This window comes from Balaenoptera acutorostrata, chromosome 12 (assembly GCF_949987535.1).
Source record: "Balaenoptera acutorostrata chromosome 12, mBalAcu1.1, whole genome shotgun sequence".
Taxonomy (NCBI): Eukaryota; Metazoa; Chordata; class Mammalia; order Artiodactyla; family Balaenopteridae; genus Balaenoptera; species Balaenoptera acutorostrata.
The window spans coordinates 57,890,635-57,913,720 of record NC_080075.1 but is presented as its reverse complement, the minus strand read 5'-3'; the positions used below and the strand labels follow the sequence as shown (position 1 = coordinate 57,913,720).

General features: G+C 36.7%; 1 protein-coding gene across 1 annotated transcript in view; it reads right to left on the bottom strand.

Moving 5' to 3' along the window:
* The window catches only part of LRPPRC (leucine rich pentatricopeptide repeat containing), a 112,071-nt gene that overhangs the window by 4,946 nt on the left and 84,039 nt on the right, over window positions 1-23,086 (bottom strand). Inside the window, exons 28-35 of the mRNA XM_007190096.2 lie at window positions 19,298-19,440; window positions 19,052-19,157; window positions 15,306-15,432; window positions 8,915-9,003; window positions 5,066-5,270; window positions 2,848-2,987; window positions 2,596-2,711; window positions 175-249 (exon numbers count right to left, since the gene is read on the bottom strand). Of these exons, the coding sequence (XP_007190158.2) occupies window positions 175-249; window positions 2,596-2,711; window positions 2,848-2,987; window positions 5,066-5,270; window positions 8,915-9,003; window positions 15,306-15,432; window positions 19,052-19,157; window positions 19,298-19,440 (1,001 nt within the window). The remainder of the gene's footprint in view (window positions 1-174; window positions 250-2,595; window positions 2,712-2,847; window positions 2,988-5,065; window positions 5,271-8,914; window positions 9,004-15,305; window positions 15,433-19,051; window positions 19,158-19,297; window positions 19,441-23,086) is intronic.

The following is a 23,086-nucleotide window of genomic DNA, read 5'->3' as shown; positions in this document are numbered from 1 at the left end:
GACTCTGCATCAACATCTAAAGAAGTAAACAAGCACAGGCCAGCAACTGTTCAATCTCTATAGTATTTTTAGAAAAGGTCCTGAACTGACAAGCTCTTACATGATACTCAATACCTTTGAACAAGACTAGCTCATAGCATTATTGATTTGTCAGCAAGTACAATAGCACCGTACCTTTCCGGGTCTCCGAGAATGCCTAATACAGAACACCAAGAAAATTGGGGTTTGTTCAGCAATTGCACCACATCTCTAAAAATTGAAACATTATTTGGTAAGTGAAGGTTTTTGATAAACAAGCAAAGGTGAATATTTCCAGTTAAGAAAGTTCACAATAATACAGTAATGTATCATTACCAATAGGAAGGTCTAACAGTCGACCAATGTTTTTTAAGGCAAAAAAAAAGAAAACAAGTGCAAGCTAGGCCAGGCTTTCGTGCATGTTGTCCTTGGCGCTGCAAGTATAAGGTCTGTTTAAAAAGCAAAGGGAAAAATTCAACCAACGCTTCCACAACCACAGAATGAGGTTTAGGACTGCAAAGAAAGAGGGAAAAAAGAAACACTATTCCCCTCCAATTATACTGCCAAGCATTCACAAGTGAGCTAGGGATCATAAGGTTAATTATACATTTAATAAGGTGTCAGGGAGATAACTGCTCGTTTCTTTATAAAAATTAAAATGTACAAAGCAAGTTCTCTTTAAAGTATAATTACCTACACTTATGCATACAAAAGGACTGATTTCAATCTCTCTATTTTATAAAAGGCTTTCATTGCGATAGACAGCCAGTGCTTGAGAAAGAGACAAAAGTTAAACTCAAAAAAAAAAAAAGTTTACATGACAGACCAGATAAATCAAGTGTCTATCCCATCTTAGATGCTACAGTAAAATCAAATATGGCAAGACATTATTTTAGTTTACACTCATCACAGATGTCATTCTCTTAAGTTTCTAAAAGCACATTGCTCTTTCAAAGCTTTAAAACACTGTCAATACTAAAATGACTAGTATAAAAAGAACTTTTGGGGACACACAGAACATTTACACTATAAACTGATGCTTTCGACATCTGTGAATAAAGTATTTTTCACTACAGCAAGAATAATCTTTTACTGTTTGACAAGTAGGTAAAGAATGGGTAAAGGGTTTATCATCTGAAACCTCAGTCTACCGAAGGGATAAAAACGAAAAGACAGCTGTTACAGCAACACTCGGCTGTCACCAAGAGCCCTCGACAGGCCACTGTGGGTACATGCAGCTCTGAAGGCGGCTGCCACATCCCCACTGTCTCCCACTCTGGACTGCTCGCTAAGAAGAGCCTTGATCAACAAGCTGGTAAATGAAATACCAAGTGTGACTTCCTAAAGAGCTATCACAATAATGTGTTAAAGCTGAATGAATACTATCACACGTCCAGCTAGACATGCATATACCCTGAGTGGGTACACTTAGGTATGTACACACAAACGTAAAGCATTAGAATTTATTCTTTTCAAGATAAAAGGTAAACATACCAAACCAAACAAGAAAAGTCTCAACTAACTAGCATTTCTCTCTCTCCCGGAACAAAAGTAAAAAAGCCTTAGAGGCAGTGCCAATTTACACTTTTTACAAAAATGTTAACACAGAGAAATTTCTCAGGAATTCCTTTAAAAAATGGCTTGGATTCTACTGTCAAACTACATGAACTTTAAGGATCAAAAGTAGAGCTCCAGCAAATGAGTACAGTTTTACCTTCCCTATCTACTACTTAAGAGGTGTCGCAGCTTGCAAAAACGTTAAGTGAATATAATACTATTTACTACCAGAAATTGGTCCCAGGCCTCAATTTGACACAGGGAGTCTATACAAACACAGCCGTTGGCGGGATCACGGTGACTGTTTGACTGCCACCTGCTGGGAAGGGGCTCCCCGGCGGTGCCTGTTTGTGTACATTACCAGTGGCAGCTACGATCACCCACCGTTCTCTCGGCACTTGGCGCGCGGCTTTATATTTAGTGCTGTTAAAATGGCATGAATGCAGTTGTCTCCTTCCCTGAAGATTGCTAATTTAACTGAGAGAGTGCGGGCCACAGAGACCTGCATTTGTCATTTAATGTGTCTGTGACACACAAGTGAATAGAAAGCAAATTCTTAATAAATCTTGAATAAGGCACTGAGAATGTTTGAGTATTCAAGAAAAGCTGTACTTGAAAAGCAAACATTTCCTACTTTTTGTTCACAAACTGTGTTGCCATGGCGATGCACGGTATTTATAGAGCGTTAGAGAAATTAAACTAGGAAATCAAAGGAATTGCTCTGCTTTACCTATCTGCACAGAAACATTTGTCTTTAAATCATTTTGGCAAAACATGTCTTCCCCCACCCCCACTCAAAGCTAAAGACATTTCTAGTCCGATTTGGCATCTTTAAAACCAGCAACCTGTAACTTACAATCCAGTCCCTGTCATGTAACCTTGATTCACGTTCAAATTTAAATGTGCAGGCAGCACCACACTTCATTTCCGGTATTCTACCACACACCTGAGTCTAGTAATTTCTCAACTGACTTCTCACAAGCCACAAGCCCCACTGCTCCATGTGTGGGGGGTCATTACCTGTAGGAGAGCTCTGGCATCATCCACCTTGCCTGAATCCACAAGCTGAAGGAAAAGATCGGTGACAGGTTTGTAAATTGCAAACTGATTGGCCAATCTCTCCGCCATGATGCTTACTGAAAAAAATGACAGGTAAGAAAAATCTTTCATTTAAACAGTGGTATAACTAACTCATCCACCAAAGAAAGTCAGTCCAGACTCACTAGAGAGAAAAAGTGCTCCTGTGTTCTTTGGCTAGAACAGCTAACTTACTCTTTTCAAGTGCTGGTTCCAACTGCTCCTCTATGACTTTTCGGAATAAGTATGCCAAGCCAAAGTACTGAGGTTCCATGGTTTGGTTCCCTGAAGTAAGCATATTTTCAATGTTTTCTATTGCACCATCTATGTTATTGCTGTAAAAGAAAGTAAAATAAATTATAAGGAAATATTTGCTTTAGTATTAATATTGCAGGCAGTTTCAGTATGAGTACTTTGGGATTCACACATGCAAGCACTTTAGGAAAAAAAGGAACTATATTTACAATTAACCAGATAAAAAACACTATGCAAGTTGAACCCAATCACATTTAGGTGGCAAAAGCAATCACTGGGTGCTTCATGCTACAGTAACTGAAGTAGCTGCTTATTTTAAAAAACTGCTCTAGAGACAAGATCAAACAACTATATAGAGTAAGAATTAAAGATGGTAACTTAAATTATTGTATCTCAAAGATTTGATTCTGCAGCTGTTTGGATGTAAAATGAAAACTTGTTTAAATGCTATATAACTCTGGCATTATAATCTGCACTGGTCACTACTGCATGAAGTAAAGATAATGTATTACATCTCAGGATTCTTAAAAATGCTGATGAAAAAAAAAATGCTGATGATGTCTTCGAAAGGTATATTTTCATGTCTCTCAACCCACAGTCACTACAATTTGTTTTTGTCAGGTAATATATAACATTTGAAAAATATTCAATTTATACTAAAATTCTCAGAAAAAAGTATCTTCACACTTTTTATTTTAAAAAATTAACCACATGGCCTTATGTAACAAGTTATGATAAAAAATTATCTTTATGACTATCTTTTTGGTTAAGGTGCTCTTTAATTGATACTTTAGTTATGATATGGCACTCGAAATCCAAATAATCAATTTTATGTTGGAATTATTAACTAAAACAAGAATTCTCTAAAAATGAGTACGCCATTACAATAAATTTTTCTTACAGGTTTTAGTTAGAGAATTATTTAACAGTGAATAAAAACATATTCTCGGCCTCATATAAAACTCTGTTTATATAGTAACATTTAAAATTTCATCCAGGGGCTTCCTGGTGGCGCAGTGGTTAAGAATCTGCCTGCCAATGCAGGGGACACGGGTTCGAGCCCTGGGCCGGGAAGATCCCACATGCCACTGAGCAACTAAGCCTGTTCGCCACAACTACTGAGACTGTGCTCTAGAGCCCGCGTGCCACAACTACTGAAGCCCGCGTGCCACAACTACTGAAGCCCGTGCGCCTAGAGCCCATGCTCCGCAACAAGAGAAGCCACCGCAATGAGAAGCCTGCGCACTGCAATTAAGAGTAGCCCCTGCTCACCACAACTAGAGAAAGCCCGTGTGCAGCAACAAAGACTTGGATAATTTTCTGGATCTTCTAACTTAAAATAATCACATTTTCCTATTAAAGGAAAAGTTTGAAGTTCTATCTGGGGAAATAGTTTTAAAAGGGTGAAAAACAAAACAAAACCTCTTCTCTGCCCAAAGAAAGAGGAACAAAAACCCCTGTAAAAACCAACATGACATTTTCATATCACAACCCATTAAATGTATGTAGGATTAACTGCTAAAGAACATTTTTTTCTAAAAGCATGAAAAATGTCAATTCCATAATTACCCCCCATGAATCTTTAACTTTGCTACTAGTGAGGTTAATAAAAATCTAGTTCTTATTTACTTCTACAGTAGTGATTCTCAACAAGGAATCTAGAAATGGTGGCATGAGAATCATCTCTAAATACCTCCCTTTGTGTGGATGTGTGTTGACAGGGGTGGATGGGTAGGAGGGTGGGGAAGATGGAAATGTGTATTTTTAACAAGCTTGCTGGGCCTTCCGTTTCACTATGTTCTGGTAGAGTGTCACCTTCAAGTGCTGCTGACATTCAAATGAACTTATTTTTCACTTTTGCAACCAAGTGTTTCAACAACGGCCTGGAATGTATGAATGAGAAAAGTTACCAACCGTGAAGCAAGTTTTATGAATTTGAAAATTTTGATAAATGTTGTTTAAGATTTAATTTAAAGCTAAAACATATTTTGTTAACATATAATTATTCCCTGATAGCTACAGAATAATCAGCAACTGGCATCAATACTTCCTCTGTAGTTGATACGGTTTCTAATACCCTAGTTTTTTAAAAGGTGGGATTTGAGATAACGTTCCTTCCAGTATCCAATGGAGAAAAAGAAAGCTCGAAAATACTCACTTCTTTATTTGTGCCAAAGCAATGTTATTGATGAAAACCATACGGGAAAGTCCAATTGAATCTTCCAGTCCATTTACCAACTTCTGAATGTCTTGTATGCTTTCTGTATCACCCTTCAAGGCACATGCCTGAATAAGGCGGGTCACTGCTACCCTAGAAGGTATCTGCTCCAGATCCAAGGCTGTTTTTAGTGTTGTTACAGCATCTACAATAGAAGAGCAGGTGACAGAGCTTTTCTTATATGAACCGTACTGACTTAATGTGTTTTGAAAACTAGCTTTTAAATATGAGCACCAAATGACTATACACAAAAAGCTATGAATAATTTATTCTATATTACAGAAAATATTAATACTTTATGAGAAACCTAAAAAAAAAAATAAAGATTTATTTGACTGTAAGATATCAGAGACCAGAGAAATTTCTTCTTTAAGTCACAGAGAAAATGCAGATGTTACTGACAGAATGTGGATTCCATTCAGGGATAACATTTAGTGACTAATCTCAAAGAAGTTGACAAGTTCAGAGAAATATAAATAAGGAAAAATTTTAAAAAATAAAGACCTTCCAAAAGTATGTAACCTCTACCCACATTGATACTTTCCCAGATTTTATTACACTCAAAAGATTCATGATTATCAAAATCTTCTAATACCGCAAAGATTCTTTCTTGAAAACAATGTCTCTTTCTAATCCAAAAAGGACTGATCATACAAGAAGAGCAGCCAAACTGGAACATTCAACTTACACACTAACAAATTTATTTTACACGATTACATATCTTGCAGATATTTTCTTACACTGATTTTTCGGAGAAAATAAAGCTCATCAGATTCCCAGGGAGAAACCCCTCAGGAGTTTCTTTCTTTCTTTTTTTTTTTTTTTAAGTATCATATTTACAAGTATGTGATTATGGATAAATATGGAATATCCTTCTGATTTACTGATTTAAGTGCCAGGGTAGCAAAATCATTATATTAAATAAAGTGGTGGACTGCAGGGAAAATGTAATGCTTAGCACAACAATCACTGCTACCAAAGAAAACTTCATGGCTCTATAGAAATTAAAGCAGTGTAACCTACACAAAACTAAGACCCTCAAAGCAGCTTTCCAAATAACAGTCTATCTTTAACAGAGAATGGGGAAAGGGTAATAATTAAACACTCTATTAAAAGTGATACAGTAAAAGACATCATGAATTTAAGTATTTATTACTGAATAAACAATTTATTATTACTCCAAATCTACATTCTAAACCAGTGATTCTCAAATGGGGAAAAGGGAAAATAGGCAGTTTAAAAGGCATATTCAATAAAATTTTATAAATACACACGAACATACAGGAAACAAAAAATGTTATTTATACTACTTTAATAATATTATCTATAGAAAATAAACTTGATAAAATCTTAACTGGTGGTCATACACAGATTATATGGAATACTTTTATTAGCCAAGAATATTGTCAGCCAGGAAGGATCTTCCCACACCAGTGGATCAAATGGCAACAAAAATAAGATAACAATGGTGATGACAGTAACTCGCATTTATTGAGCTTTTACTACATTTGTTGAGCACTTACTACATGCCAGACACAGTATTAAGCAGTCACACTCACAACTACCCTCTGAGGTAAGTACCAAATTTATATGTGGGAAACTGAGGCACAGATAATTTAAATAATTTCCCCAAGGTCATACTGTTAGACACCAACCCAAGAATCTAACCACCCCAGAGCCTGCATCTATGGGTGCATGTGTGTGTGAAAGAGTGGAGGATAGAGGAGAAGAGATCATTTTATGTCTATGCAAAGGGAGCATGGGACCTTGGAGCCGAAATCATATTCCCATACAGGGCTGGCCTTCTGGACAGTTCATGATTTACGGGACACCAAAAGCAGTATCCATCCACACCCCTCCCCCTGAGTCCTTATCACACTGTCACCTAATTTACTAGTAATATTGATTATATTGCAAAGGTATGATGTATCAGTTATTAATATTCCAGAACAGCATTTGAACTGGCTTTATTTTTCTGCCTGCTTTAGATGGAATTGAGAAAAAGCAACCTGAATTTTTTTTTTTTAATTGGGAGCTCTAGTCAGCCATGGAGCAAAATAAGGAGATGTGGATAGTGCCAACAGCATTCCCATCCTTGACAATGACCACAGTAGGTTAGTCCGTGGCGAGGCATTGGGAGGTGGGTTCATAGCTTCTGCTCTCAACCAACCTCCACGTGAACAGCTGAAAACAGATGTGAAATTATATCATAGTTTCTTGTTGTCTTCACAGGGTACCTAACATACAAGTGGGATAGCAGTCAAGTTAAACACTGATCAGATTGAGCTCAAAAATTAACCCCTTGAAATTAAAAAAGTGTTTTATTCTGATCTCCATGTCTACAAAATGTCATTTACAAAAATGAGCTTATTTATATGGGGAGCGAGTTTAATTTTTCAATGTTTTAAAATTGTTTATCAGGGACTTCCCTGGAGGTCCAGTGGTTAAGACTCCACGCTTCCACTGCAGGGGGCACGGGTTCAATCCCTGGTCAGGGAACTAAGATTCCACATGCCGTGTGTCGTGGCCAAAAAATAAAATAAAATTTTAAAAAGTAGAAAAAAATTGTTTTTAAATATCTACTTGCCAAAAAGACTCTTTATTGCAAAGAAAATGAAAGCTTTTAAAGTTTTAATAGCAAGCCCTACAACACTCAATTATGACTGAAGGCTGTCTAATAGGCTGGTCCTGCCTGTAGAATACTGAGGCAGCAATTTTGCATAGGCAGAAATCATCACTTACATACTCAGTCCTAACCAATTAGGAAGACGTCCAAAGACCAATACCTCTAGGCATTACAGGCAACATTAAAGCTGCACAATTAGACAGCAACTTTCAGAGATGTGAAATTATTTTATAAGCATGCAAGTGAGGAGTATATACAGAGTGAGGAAGAAACTAGGCAACATATTTAACGGTTAAAGAGCTGTTTCAACCTTCCTTAAAGAGTTCCTAAGTGTGTTTTGTTGTATCGGCAAAATCATGGTGTTACTGTATCGACTAAAATTCAAATGTAAAATTAAATGTGAAAAGATGCTTATCTAAATTTAAGAGATTCATCATTTTTCCCCTTGGGAGCTCATTCATAAGACCATCCGATCCAAATCCATCCCTCTGCAAACCCATAAACAGCCTCTACCAAACAAATGGCCTCATCCCAACCCTCCCCAAAGTCATCTCCACATTTTTCTGGTGTTATCCTCTTAATTCAAAAACTCAAAACTCCAAACAAACACCGTATCTTACTGCTGTTGGTATTATGAACTATTAAAAAAGTATTAGATGAAGTTTTAAAAATCAATATTATAATCATTTGGTGCACAATCCCACACATTTAACACTCAATTTAACTCATTTGCTAACTCACATACAACCAACACAATATGCAAGAAACAACTGCTGGGAATTGTTTCAGATGCTCTAAAGTATGTTAATTTCCAAAGCAAAATGACTTGTGCTGTGAATTTTAACGCACTTGAAAGCCTGTACTTTCTCTCCTTCTGGAACACAAATTTTGCATGTCTGAAGAGCTGTGATTCATCTTAAGAAAACCCATCTTGTGTTAAATGGAATGGAAACTGGACTAAGTGGTCAAATGACAAGTACATTCATATTCAAGCTGTATTATAAATGCATGTACAGTAATTTACGTCTCTCAGCTACCACAAAAGGCTCTTGATAAGCAGGTAATTTGCTAAATGGACTCCTTTATCCAAGTATTCGAAGGGCGTTACAAGAAAAATCTGCAGAGGCATTAATGTGACGTAAAGGTCAAGCATTGTGACATACCTTTCAAATAATCCCGCCTAACTTGCGTTATGATGAGGAGGCTGTTGGCAGCATCGTTCAGTGTGAAGCCCTTGATGTGGGTCTCAGCGCTAAAAGAAGCAGACATTTAGAAAGGAATTACTGACATGCTTCTGATACGATAATAAATGGTTGAGCACCAAGGTGAAATTATAAAAACTACTGTTCGTATGTTAAAAATATTGCTGCAAAATATCGACCTGGAGACAGCTTTTGTGTTATCCTGTCAATGGTTATAGAAGGATAATTTTTTTTTGCATTCTGACAGATGACAAAGTTGGAAATGAGCAACAAAAGAAACAAAGTACAAGATTTTTTTTAAACAATCGGTTCAGATTCTTGAATGCTGACATATTAGATGACTAAAATAACTGCATGCCCTGCATTGTTCTGCTGTATCCTAAGCTGGATACTTTTCCCTCTTTTTTCTACACTCACCATAATTATAAAATGTAAAACTATTCTTTCGGCAACAAAAATGAGCATTTATTTTCAGCACTTTATATTTTAAATATAAACTAAAGCATATTACTAACACCGTATCATTTGGTTGATTAATTTTCAAATTTCTGTCATCTAGATACATACAATTTTTAAAGGTGAATATACTGCAGAACTAAAATCACTGTTACATTAAAATGTAAAATTTCATACAATCTTGTCCCAGCCTTAAATTTGAAACCCCCCAACTTTTTAAAACTCAAGAGCAAAAACTCGCTTTTCTTATGAATAAAACCTACATAATTAGAAGAAGAAGAAGAAGAAGAAGAAGAAGAAGAAGAAGAAGAAGAAGAAGAAGAAATACCCTAGCCAGAGATGATTTCTGTTTGCTACACTGTTTGCATATCTCCTGTGATGAAATTTCAGCATCCTTAATGCCCCTAGGGTTTATCTCCCGATTAGGAAATCTCCACAGGTCAAAAGGAGCAAAAGCAATTGCTGCCATTTGCCTTATCAAGCTCAGTGATGATCTTGCTGCCAAAAACCTCGGCCTACCGACATGAACATCTAAGTTGAGCAGATTGCGAGAAAAGCAGGGTCACTGCTAAATTATTCTCGTCAACCCCAAGAAAATCCTCCAAAGACACAGTGACGTGCCCATCCTCTCAGTCACTTTCAGCCTCTGAGGTTCCCCCCTACTGTCCCTGGGGGAAGGATTTTCTTATCCCCCGAACGATCCTCTTAATCCCACCAAAGCACCCACTGCTCAGTTTGACTTTTTTCCTTTATCCCATCTGTCAAAGCTCCTAAGTCAAAAACTCATACATGAGACTATAAACTGCAGAAAATAAAGGATTTACTTTCTCAGTCTTTAGCATGATTAAATAAACAAGGAGGCACTATTAAAATTAAGCTCACTTCTTATGCCAACATTATTACATGTATTATACCATATTTACTTGAAAATATTTCCTAAAATTCATTAAAACCATAAGGTAACAAAACTTCTGACATCACACTTGATTGTCAAACCTTTTGAAAATCTCAAAACATTTTTCTTTTAATAATCTCTTCCTATCTCAAGAAGGTGTGTATTCAATACACATTTGAAAGTCAGGATAAATAGGAAGAAAACTCTCCCCACCTCTATTACATGCTGAACATATACATGTTTTACATATGTAGAAACTGACCAATCACAACCAAAATATATTCCAAACTGGCAAAGGGAGAAAAACTACAGAAGGTACTGGTGATTTTGCAGTGGACTCATTCATACAATAAAATAAGAGAAGTTTACTTCTGACTCATAATTTTGATCTTTCCTTTTGGAAAAAAATCTAGTACAGAGATGTCAAATCAAACTTCCTGTGATGATGAGAATATTCTTTATCCATGCTGTCCAATAGGGTAGCCACCAGCTACATGTGGCTACCTGGCTACTGTGATGGAGGAATGGAAACTTTAATTATATTTAATTTTAATAATTTAAATTTAAGTGGGCACTTATGGCTAGTGGCTACTGGACTGGACAGCACAGAATTCCAGACATTTTCTTGTCATTTTTAGAACTGCTAAAATAAAGGAAAAAAAATTGCAGAGTGAAGGGGTATCAATCTTTTAACTTACAATCAACTGCAAAAATTACTCTGTCTTAACCAAAGAAGATAGTATCACATGGAAAGTTTCATATTAGAGATTTCAGAGCTATGACTGCTCTATGGATTGTACTTATATAACACGCACATAGGACATTAGGCAGTGATTAGAATTTATCTTACTTTGGAAAACAAAAACTGGCCAATCCAGTAAAAACCATCAGTTATTAATTTAGCATTATTTTTAGACAGAATAAAATACGAAGCTAGTAGGAACAAGAGAAAATGAAGTGCTATTCTTGAAAGATAAAGCAGAGCTAATCACCACATGATTCTCAAGTTTCCTAAGAATACAGTTCAGTGTTAACAGAGATTTAAAATAACAATTTATAACCATTACTGCTCTACGAATAAGCAGTTCCCCTCCCTTGAAAAAATTCACTATACCTAAATTTTTATTTTGAAACACGAGGAAATGTTGTAATTCTAACTAAAAATGAAAGAAAGTCATTTTTTCTTTCAAAAATTTTAAAGGCATCTGTTACTTTTGAGGTTCCATTACTTGTTGGGAAGGTTAAATAACCTTCTTGATAAAACTGCAGAAATCTCACTAGTAGTCAAGTGAATCTGCAACACATTAGAGACAGCAAAGGTACAGCAAAAACAAAGACTGCATTAGTTCACAGGGAAAACAACTGCTCTTAAGACTGAACAGGTGGCATCATGTAGGTAACTGTAACAGACTGCTATTTATAGAGTAATATGAGAGTAGTAGTGCCAGAATAATACTGGGGGTACCACCACTTATTACAGTAGCTCATTTGGTCACACCATATTATAATAAAGATGCCTCTAAAAAAAAAAGCAACAACTGTTTTTCATTCTGATCACTGATGCAGAGCCAGAAGGGGAAGAGATGACCTAGTGGAACACTGGCAACACTGGAACGAGGAAACAAATCCAGAGAAGTTATATGACATTCCTCCAGTAACAGAGAACTGGAACTCTAACTTCCACTTCTGAATTCCCAGTCCAGAGTTATTTTCAAAAGTACCCAATGTAGATCTAACCCAAGATACGATTCTTCATAGTCAGATATAACGTTTTATTGGTTCAAGGAAAAGGATGTGCACAGATCCCCAGATTAAGTGCCTCTGGGCATTCTAAAGCTTGGCATCTAGGATTCTCTTTGGGCCCACACAACTACATGGGGAAGGCAGCTACAAAACACTCCCGGAAGGATAACACAGGGAAGATAAAAGTAACCTCAGGAGTACAGAAAGGTTTCATGAACATCTAGAGAGGGAGGGAAGGAAAGAAGATAAACCTACATTTTACAGGTTGTGGACATAAGTGTAAATAGAAGGGCTGTGCTTATAACCATCTGCTAGGTCAACAGCTTTCACACTTGTTTGATCAAGATTCTCACTCAGACATAGTAAGATGTTTTACGGTACATACCAGTGCATTGATATACAGATGCACATATAACTGAAAGCAAACATTCACAAAGTATCTTTACTACATGGAATGCTTTGATATTTTCTATTCTATTTCACTAAAAAACATGTTGATTCTGCCCCACTAAATAGAGTCCATAATCCACTAACAGGTTATAAATGCAATTTGAAAAACTACTCTAGATCAGGGGTCTTCAGCAAGAGGTATGCACACTGTGTGAATGCTCTAGGGTGAGGCAAGAAAATGTTTAAGTTTCTATTTTTAAATCTTATTCTCCAAAAAATTGCTATATTTGGAGTATGTTCTATAATATACTTACATATCATATACTTACAGTAGTACAGCTCACTGATAATGGTATGTGATCAAAATGTTTAAGACGTCATTCTTGACTCACCTGGGGTGTTTAGTAAAATGCAGATTCCTGGGCCCCATGCCAGGTCAGGTGAGTCAGAACCTTTGGGGTGGGCGGTGGGTTATCTGTTTATGCTACCAGAATGTGAGGCTCACCATTCTAGAGCAAGCCCAATTAAAATGAAAGAATTATAATCTGTACTTTTGGGAAGTATTTCAGAGGTCTTTGTGACCAACCTCAGGATTAAAAGACTTTTGAAAAAGTTCCTTCTTTGCTTCCATCTCCTCAGTTAATCATACCCAATTCTCAACACAAAATGTTCCTCTCTTTTTTCTGCCACCCTTTCCTCCCAAATCACTGTTGCTTCAAAACACCTTTGATAATTGTGGATAGTGTTTAGACAATAATTTTCCAAGAAAAGTAACTGCAGGAAAAAACCTGCACCTCCTGGATGACTTCAATGGTTATAGATGACAGGATGTTGTTCAGTGTCACATTTTCCAAGTCACTAATTGAGGATGTACTGAGTATTCCAGAGATAGATAATTTAATCAGCAACTGAGTAAAAACACAAATGAGACACAATGCATTAAAAACCTGAACTTAAAAGTCTCAGTGTGACTGTCCTACATCAAGACATACAAGTGATTCAAGATCATAGATATATATGGTGTATGTGTGTATCCATATATATATAGTACTTATATGTACATATATGAATATATATATATACTGTGTGTGTGTGTATATGTCAATAGATACAGATATACTTCCACAGACAAGTACAGTCATACACAATGTATTTTTCAAAATGTACTGAAACATGAACAGTAAACACGGCCCTATGGTGCATAACTTTAACATAACACTAATATGAAAGCCAGGTTTTCCAGTGAATTCCAAGAATGGCAAACACCCATTTTCTATTCAGGATCCTAATATTCCAAAAGTGCTGCAACTTAAAAATTCTGAAGGCCAAAAGTTAGCCAGGAGAGATTATTTCAAAACTTACAATATACTAGGAAAAGGCTGACCTTTGCCATTGAAAATAAAGCTATTGACTCATCAACAGGACAGGTGTACCTTCCAGAGCAGGTGACCTTGATCTTCTCCTTTCTAGGCCCTTTCTGATTAATTACTTAACTTTTGAAGGTAACTCCTTGGGGATAAGACAACAGTCAGTTAACTGACACAACACCAGGGAAGAAAACTTTATTCTCGTTCCGATTAACAAAGTATTTTACTCTAGGGAACTAGCCAGAGACAAAACCACTACCGCCACTAACACCAACACCGCTAAACAGATTACAAAACAAGAAGGGGAAAGAGAAAAGGTATTTAAAATGTGTTGAGTACCATATATTTTCTCTACTTCACTCTATCTCCTTCAATAACTAGAAGAAATCATTAATGTAAGATTTATTATCATCTACTCATTATACAGAAGAAAAACTGAGGCTCAGAGATAGGAGGAAATTCTCCCACGAGCTTTCAAGTAAGATTCAAACCCTTGCCTAAGTTCAAAGCCCTTGGTGTCTTCATGTATCAGGCTGCTTCCACCATAAAAGGTACACAGATCGAGCTGCTGAACAAGAAACAGAATATGACTTAAAAAACTACTTTTCTACATATGAATAGAATACATGAGCTGTGAGGTTACATAAGGTAAAATAAAATATACTGCAGTGTGCAGGGCCAATAAAAGTTATATTTTTTGTAGGTTAAAAATCCCCATAGGGGGCTTCCCTGGTGGAGCAGTGGTTGAGAATCTGCCTGCTAATGCAGGGGACACGGGTTCGAGCCCTGGCCTGGGAAGATCCCACGTGCCGCGGAGCAACTAGGCCCGTGAGCCACAACTACTGAGCCTGCGCGTCTGGAGCCTGTGCTCCGCAACAAGAGAGGCCACGATAGTGAGAGGCCTGCGCACCGCGATGAAGAGTGGCCCCCGCTTGCCGCAACTAGAGAAAGCCCTCGCACAGAAACGAAGACCCAACACAGCCAAAAATAAATAAATAAATAAATAAATAAAAATCCCCATAGGGGCTTCCCTGGTGGCGCAGTGGTTGAGAATCTGCCTGCCAATGCAGGGGACACGGGTTCGAGCCCTGGTCTGGGAAGATCCCACATGCCGCGGAGCAACTGGGCCCATGAGCCACAATTACTGAGCCTGTGCGTCTGGAGCCTGTGCTCCGCAACAGGAGAGGCCACGATAGTGAGAGGCCCGCGCACCGCGATGAAGAGTGGCCCCTGCTTGCCACAACTAGAGAAAGCCCTTGCACAGAAACGAAGACCCAACACAGCCATAAATAAATAAATTAATTAATTAAAAAATAATAATAAAAAAATAAATTAAAAAATTTTAAAAACCCCCATAAAATTAGAAAACCATTTCATATAATTTTTGTGACTAGTTGAAGACAATTAAGCAACTGCTACTACAATACATCATTAGGAAAATCCTAATGATAGTTGATATTTTGTTTTAAGTGTGAGGTTTAATAGATGAACTAATACTTACAAATCTTTCACTTGCATTGCTTGTGTAGGATTATCCTTCATCAACAGTAAGTTTATAAGACAGGCATAAGTTTCACTATTGAACACAATGTTTTGCTTTTTCGCTTTCAGGAAAATATTAAATGCATCTATGAAGGAAAAAAACAACAAAAAATGAGATGACATTATTCTGAAATGGCAAAAAAGGAGGGGGAAAAGCCCTAAAACAAAGCCCCAAACCCCCATATTTCTGCTTCTTTTAATACTCACTCACTATACCACTCTACAGAGACACACACATTGACCAAGCAAGCAGATGTTATCACTCTTCCAATCTTTAAAAAACAAAGTGACAGTTATGAAAACTACTACTTAATCCAGATGGTTGGTACCAGAAAGGGCTTCGTTTTAAAATTATTTTTCATACTAGCTCTCTAAAGTCAATAATTTTCATGCCAATAAAAACGAAAAAGAGCTCTTCTGAATTTGTTTATCAAAAGATGATCCCAGTTTCCAGTTTCAAAATAAATTGCAAAATGTGTGTTAAAGTCCAAATAAACCAGGGGTATAATTTAGATTGAGGGGAGCAAAAGATTCACTTTAAAGCGATCTTTATAAGTGGGTGGTTACTGTGTTTAACACTTCAACACAACAGCATTAAAGTGAGTATAGCCTATAATTCTAAAATTAGGAGATCAAATTATTTGGCTACGACAGGACTTACACAAAAACATACAATTTTCAAATATACAGATATCTAACAAGTAAACTAAGCAACATTTGTTTGACTGATTAACAGTTTTATTTCACTTGTTCACAATAACTGTCAGTGAATGAAAAGATGTTACCAAAAGAGAAGTAACTACACTTCTCAGTCACTTACTTTTCTGAAATAAAATTGCCTGGCTATAAACATCCAACTGAATCTACAATCCACACTCTGGTGTGTATAAACAAATCACAATAAAGATGGGGCATAACTAACTATCATGTAAGAGCTTTTATGGATATAAAGCTCCATGTAAATAAATATAGAACACACAAATAGCAATGAACATGATATTAATGCTCAGAAGAACATTCTGAGCTACTTTAGAGGTTTCTAAACAAGCAGAAATTATGCTTGTGTTTACAAGTTAGGGGAGTTTGAATAAGCCCTTCAATTAAGCTGAAGTGACAATATCAAAAACGTAGTTAACTTTCAAGCTAAATTCAGAGAAAACAAGAGAAAAAGGTTATGATCTTAATATTTGTATATTAACTAAGAAGAGATAGAATCTATCATTCAGTACATAATGCATATATTTTCCTTTTAATAGAGCTTAGAAGTTATGATGTACTGCAATTATTGGCTACATCCCAACAAGCATATATAATAGTTCACTACTTGGCTGAATGAAAATACACAGTAAGTACAATTTGAATATTTAAGGTAACAAAATAATCTAGAAGAGCTTACTAGTGGTTTTCTAAAACTGTAGTCTTGAATTCAATTTTCAAAGTATTCATATTTTGCCAAGCATTCAATTTTGAGATATACACAAAAGTAACTCAAACCTCTGCAGAATTAACAGAATGAAACCAACTAGATAAGTGTAAATTGTATATTAAAACTAGAATAGGGGACTTCCCTGGTGGCACAGTGGTTAACAATCCGCCTGCCAATGCAGGGGAAACGGGTTCGAGCCCTGTTCCAGGAAGATCCCACATGCCACAGAGCAACTAAGCCTGTGCACCACAACTACTGAGCCTGCGCTCTAGAGCCCACGAGCCACAACTACTGAAGCCTGCGTGCCTAGAGCCCATGCTCTGCAACAAGAGAAGCCACTGCAATGAGAAGCCTGTGCACTGCAACAAAGTGTAGCCCCCGCTCGCCGCAAATAAAGCCAGCGTGCAGCAATGAAGACCCAACACAGCCATAAATAAATAAATAAATAAATCTGTTTTAAAAAAAATTTTTTAAAAACGAGAATAGGGGTATATCTTTACATTTATAATATACACTGCATTATATTTCGTTAGCTGGTTAAAATGTTTTTACTTAAATAAAAACAACAATTAAAAAAAGGCAATATATGGAGCTTTGGAATCTTTAAACAGGAAGTATACACTAACCTTACATTCATTTCAATCAAATCAAAATTCCATTAGAATATTTAAATAGTATTGATAATAATGAACTTTATATTTAGGTTTAAGAGATACATGGTGAAAGACTCAAGGATATATAGACTGAATATGCAACAAAGGAAAATGACTCAGAAAGAATAAAAAGTTACTCTGCAGTATTAAAGCATAAGAGCTTAGCTTAATTCCTCCTTCAGACACTTTATGTCAGTGTCACAAAATTTCTAGTTAAGGAATTAAAAGGTTCGGACTTCCCTGGTGGCGCAGTGGTTAAGAATCTGCCTGCCAAAGCAAGGGACACGGGTTCGATCCCTGGTCCTGGAAGATCCCATATGCCACGGAGCAACTAAGCCCGTGTGCCACAACTACTGAGCCTGCGCTCTAGAGCCGGCGAGCCACAACTACTGAGCCCACATGCCACAACTACTGAAGCCCACGCACCTAGAGCCCGTGCTCTGCAACAAGAGAAGCCACCGCAATGAGAAGCCCATGCGCCGCAACGAAGAGTAGCCCCCGCTTGCCACAACTAGAGAAAAGCCAGTGCGCACCAGCAAAGACCCAACGCAGCCAAAAATAAACAAATAAATAAAATTAAATTAAAAATACAATATTAAAAAAAAGAAATTAAAAGGTTCTATAAATTTCTAAATTGATGACTTTCTACTGAAGGGAGCTCAAAACTGTCAATACTAAAGTGAAAAGAAAATCTGCTGCATAATGGTTAAATTATTATAAAGCATACTTGAAAATGTACACAAAAACTGGAGGAGTTAAAGGTAACAGTAGCATTCTATGGAGAAAAATTAACAAAAATGAAGGAAACAAAAGTAATATATGTCTGGGGAGAGTACAACAAAGTCTAAATGAAAACATCTAGAATGTGATAGGCAAGCTTGTATCAGAGGGTTCAAGATGGTCAAAGAAATTTTAAAGTAGTCACAATAGAGGTAGGCATACCTTCAGGAAAGTTTACCACTGAAGAAAGGGAAGAAACGCAAGAAACAGGGCTCATGTCCTGCCTTCAACCTCGAGATACTGCTTAACATACACTAGTGTGATGGTTAACGCCCTAATCATTTTTTGCTTTCACGTAAAAATATGTAACAATTACACTTGCCAAAAAATTAATGATAATGCTATTTTCAAAGTGTAATTTTTGAAAAAAATGCACGCCTATTTTAGTTTTTATTATGAAAAATTTCAAATGTACAGAAAAATATAAAGCATAGTATAATAACCCCCTCCATATACCCATCATCTACACCCAATAATTAACATTTTGCCAGATTTGTTTAACCATTTTCTTTATGGCTTAAGCACTTTAAAATAAATTACAGAAATCTTGATTTTTTTTCCCATTTCTCAATACTTCATTACAGATCTCAAAATTTAAGGACATTTTCCTATAAATCATAATGCTGTTATCGTATCTAATAAAATGAGTGATTCCTTAATGACCCACTATTCAGTCGATATTTAAATGTTCCCAACTGTCCCAAAATGTCTTTGTTAACTTAAAAAATGAAAGAAAATAATTAATACATACAATTTAAGTTCCATCTCTATCCGAGATCACTACTAATTTGTTGGGCTTAGATCCCATGTTGCTATCAGAAAGAAGACGCCAGTGTACACGTTTACCTTTGTCTCTCCTCCCGTGGCAGGCATTCAATAGCTCTTTCTGGAGACTAACTTCTACAGGTGAAGGTGATGAAGTCAGGGAATGTTTTTCATCCTCATACCACAACTTAAAAATAAAATTATTCAATTAAACAAAAAGTGGTAAACACAACAGTGACCTTTTCAGTGTAGAGCTGGGCTAATCTATAACCTAAAGTTATAGACAAACAACAAAATCTGTTATGCTTACAGTTAAAAACAAATTACCTCAGGTACATCAAATGGAACCTCTTGGTTACTGTTCCTAAGGATTTCCGCTAATAACCTCAATGTCTTCCCACGAGGAATAATATTTTCTTCTTGCATTTTATTCCAGACAGCATCAGCTCTTTGCCAGTCACCATTCACTTCTGTAAAAATAAGCAGAAATTAATGAACGTACTAAGTAGAATTCATGACAATATTTAGAACTGTTTTTATTTGATGCTGAAGGAAGTATTCCAAACATTGCCTCCAGGGAAAGGACCAGGGTGATTGTGGACCAAAGGTAAGAAGACTTCTTTCTGTATACCTTTTTGTATCTTTTGAATTTTAAACCACAGAAATTACCTATTAAAAAACAACAGAAAAAAAAACCTCACACTTTATTAAGAACTTTGAAAATCATGTTGATACAAAGTTTACCTTTTTAAAGTAACTGAGAAATTGCCCACTGTTAAAATCAAAATCAGAAACAGGTAACAATTCAACTATGACCAGTAGACTTTGGAAAGACGATGGGATACACATATACGGTACAGTACACAGCTGAAGGTCTAAAATGATTGAAAGTGTGCAAATGCATGATTTTTGTCAAAACTGACAAATCAACAAACCTTTTTCCCTTAGTTAAGTAGGGAGAATTCTGTCTCTTCTGTCAACGTGAAGAATTTCTATGTCAGTGTGTAATAGATTTCTCATAATGCCCTCAGACTAAGTAAGATCACAGGAAGTTTATTTATTCCAGGAAAGGAATAGGCAGCTTCCTTCATAATGAAATATCTAGTTCCTTCTATGTGGTAACCTAGTCTTCACAAATAGCAAAGACTTAAGAATCAAGACTTTATTTTTAAACATTCTAACGGGTTTTGAAAAAAGAAAAGATCAAGCCATTTCTGCTTGTGAAAAACTAGAGCAAAATATGAAAAATGTCTTATGACACTAAATTCAATACACCTATTATGCACAAAGAAGTATTGTTTTAAATGTGGCCTTTTAAAAAAAATTTGCTAATATGAATAAGGAATATCTTAATGGTGTATGGTCAGCTCCAGGAAGAGGGTGTGTTTCAGGACACAAATATTCCAGAAAACATGAGTAAATTTGTTTCTCAAAAATACCAAAATACTAAAACACATGGAATTTTCCTAGATTTCCCTCCCACCCTAAAACTGAAAAGCTAAGCTTTTTGATAACTGACTCCTGGAAGTAAAAAACTCAAAGAACAAAAATGAAACACATTCACACTCCATCAAAAACCTGCAATAAAGAAAAAGATAACAAGTAGAGAATTTCCCAGAGGTCATACAAAGATTGCAGCCCAAACTTTCATAATGAATATGCTGAAAGGTGGCCCAAACAGTAGAAATTAACCTAAAGTTCAGAGTGATATACATACTTTGACAATAAAAATCAGCCTAATATAAAACCCTTATTAAATTTACAATCAATTTTCAAAGCAAGACTCTCATAAGCTAATTACGCTTTTCCTTCATTAAAATGTTCTCATGTAATGTAAAATTCAAGAGTAATTTTTCAAGTATGTTAATGTATAAAACTTTATACACGGTTATCAAATACACTTTAGTTTATCTGATTAAATAAATTAAAAACAAAAACCCAAGCCCCCAAATCTTTAATTCTGTAGAAGGGGAAAGGGGAACCACTTTTTTTCTGTGCCAAAGGGTACTATGGACTGTGGAGGACACAGGGAAGATTTCCAAGCGCTGGGAACAGCCCTGCTAAGGTGTTTTTTAAAGAGATTAATGTTTAAGCTAACATAACTATTTCAGACAGTGAAGAGGTGGATGAGGTACAACTCTGCCTTCAGACTGAAAGAACTCTGGGAAGATAATTCTTTTTAAAAAAGCACAAACTATATGGAAAGCTTCTACTTTGGGAGGACAAGACATAACAGAGATGCACCTGTTCAAATGGAGTAGCAGCTTGTAACAAGAAAATTTTTTCAAAATGCAGGTGAGAACTAGACAGTGCACACAGCATAGAACAACTGAGATATACACACTTTTTTTTTTTGGAAAAAAAAAAATCTTGGAAATGTACCTGGATCACAGAATACATAACAAAAATTTGAGGCAATCAAACTAGTCAGTGCCAAAATCTGCAGCCAAGCTCTCACGAAGGCACAGAGGGCCATGCCTTTCTTTCATAATATCCCTCTGGGGCTTAAAATTCCTTCAACCAAGACAACAATATACTTGTTATTTGAAGAATCAAACAGCCACAAACCTGGGCTGTGACCAGGGAATGGACACTCCCTCAATAATTCCATCACTTTCCTGGAACTCACTGTGCCCTCTTTAAAGAACAAGAGCGCTGACTACTAAATGATTTGAGAACTCCTAAGCTATAAAACCAAAGATTTTTGACACTATCAGTGAATTTTACAGGAACAGACATAGTTATGGGGCTTCATTTATGGCTATCTGACCAGTGTGTAACAACAGTTGGCACTTCACACGGGGTTTCTATGGTATTTAAACTAAAGATAACAAGTAGAGAATTTCCCAGAGGTCAAAGAAATTGAATCAGTGAATTTTACAGGAACAGACATAGTTATGGGGCTTCATTTAACTAAACTAAGATAACATTTAAACTAAAGATAACAAGTACAGAATTTCCCAGAGGTCAAAGAAATTGAATCAGTGAATTTTACAGGAACAGACATAGTTATGGGGCTTCATTTATGGCTATCTGACCAGTGTGTAACAACAGTTGGCACTTCACACGGGGTTTCTATGGTATTTAAACTAAGAGATGAAGATTTCTAGAGATCCAGGATTTTAATTATAAAGCTGATAAATTTTTACATATTACTGATAGGATGGGGCAATTTCTAAATTCCCCATGTGTCAATCACCTGATTATGGTCTCTAAATATCATTCCCCTCTAAAATAAGGACTCCAGGTTTGGGACAGGAATTATGTCACGTAAGCCTGGATGGTCTTGTTTTGCCTGAAAGTAACGACCTATCAAAGACTAATGGGGTGGGCTTCCCTGGTGGCGCAGTGGTTGAGAATCTGCCTGCTAATGCGGGGGACACGGGTTCGAGCCCTGGTCTGGGAAGATCCCACATGCCACGGAGCAGCTGGGCCCGTGAGCCACAACTACTGAGCCTGCGCGTCTGGAGCCTGTGCCCCGCAGCGGGAGGGGCCGCAATAGTGAAAGGCCCGCGCACCGCGATGAAGAGCGGTCCCCACACCGCGATGAAGAGTGGCCCCCACTTGCCGCAACTGGAGAAAGCCCTCGCACGAACCGAAGACCCAACACAGCCAAAAATAAATAAATAAATAAATAAAGTAGCTATAAAATTAAAAAAAAAAAAAAAAAAAAGACTAATGGGGTTATGACCCAGCAATCCCACTACTGGGCATATACCCTGAGAAAACCATAATTCAAAAATAGTCATGCACCACAATGTTCATTGCAGCACTATTTACAATAGCCAGGATATGGAAGCAACCTAAGTGTCCATCGACAGATAAATGGATAAAGAAGATGTGGCACATATATACAATGGAATATTACTCAGCCATAAAAAGAAACGAAATGGAGTTATTTGTAGAGAGGTGGATGGACCTAGAGTCGGTCATACAGAGTGAAGTAAGTCAGAAAGAGAAAAACAAATACTGTATGCTAACACATATATATGGAATCTAAAAAAAAAAAAAAAAAAAATGTTCGGAAGAACCTAGGGGCAGAACAGGAATAAAGACGCAGATGTAGAGAATGGACTTGAGGACACGGGGAGGGGGAGGGGGAAGGGTAAGCTGGGA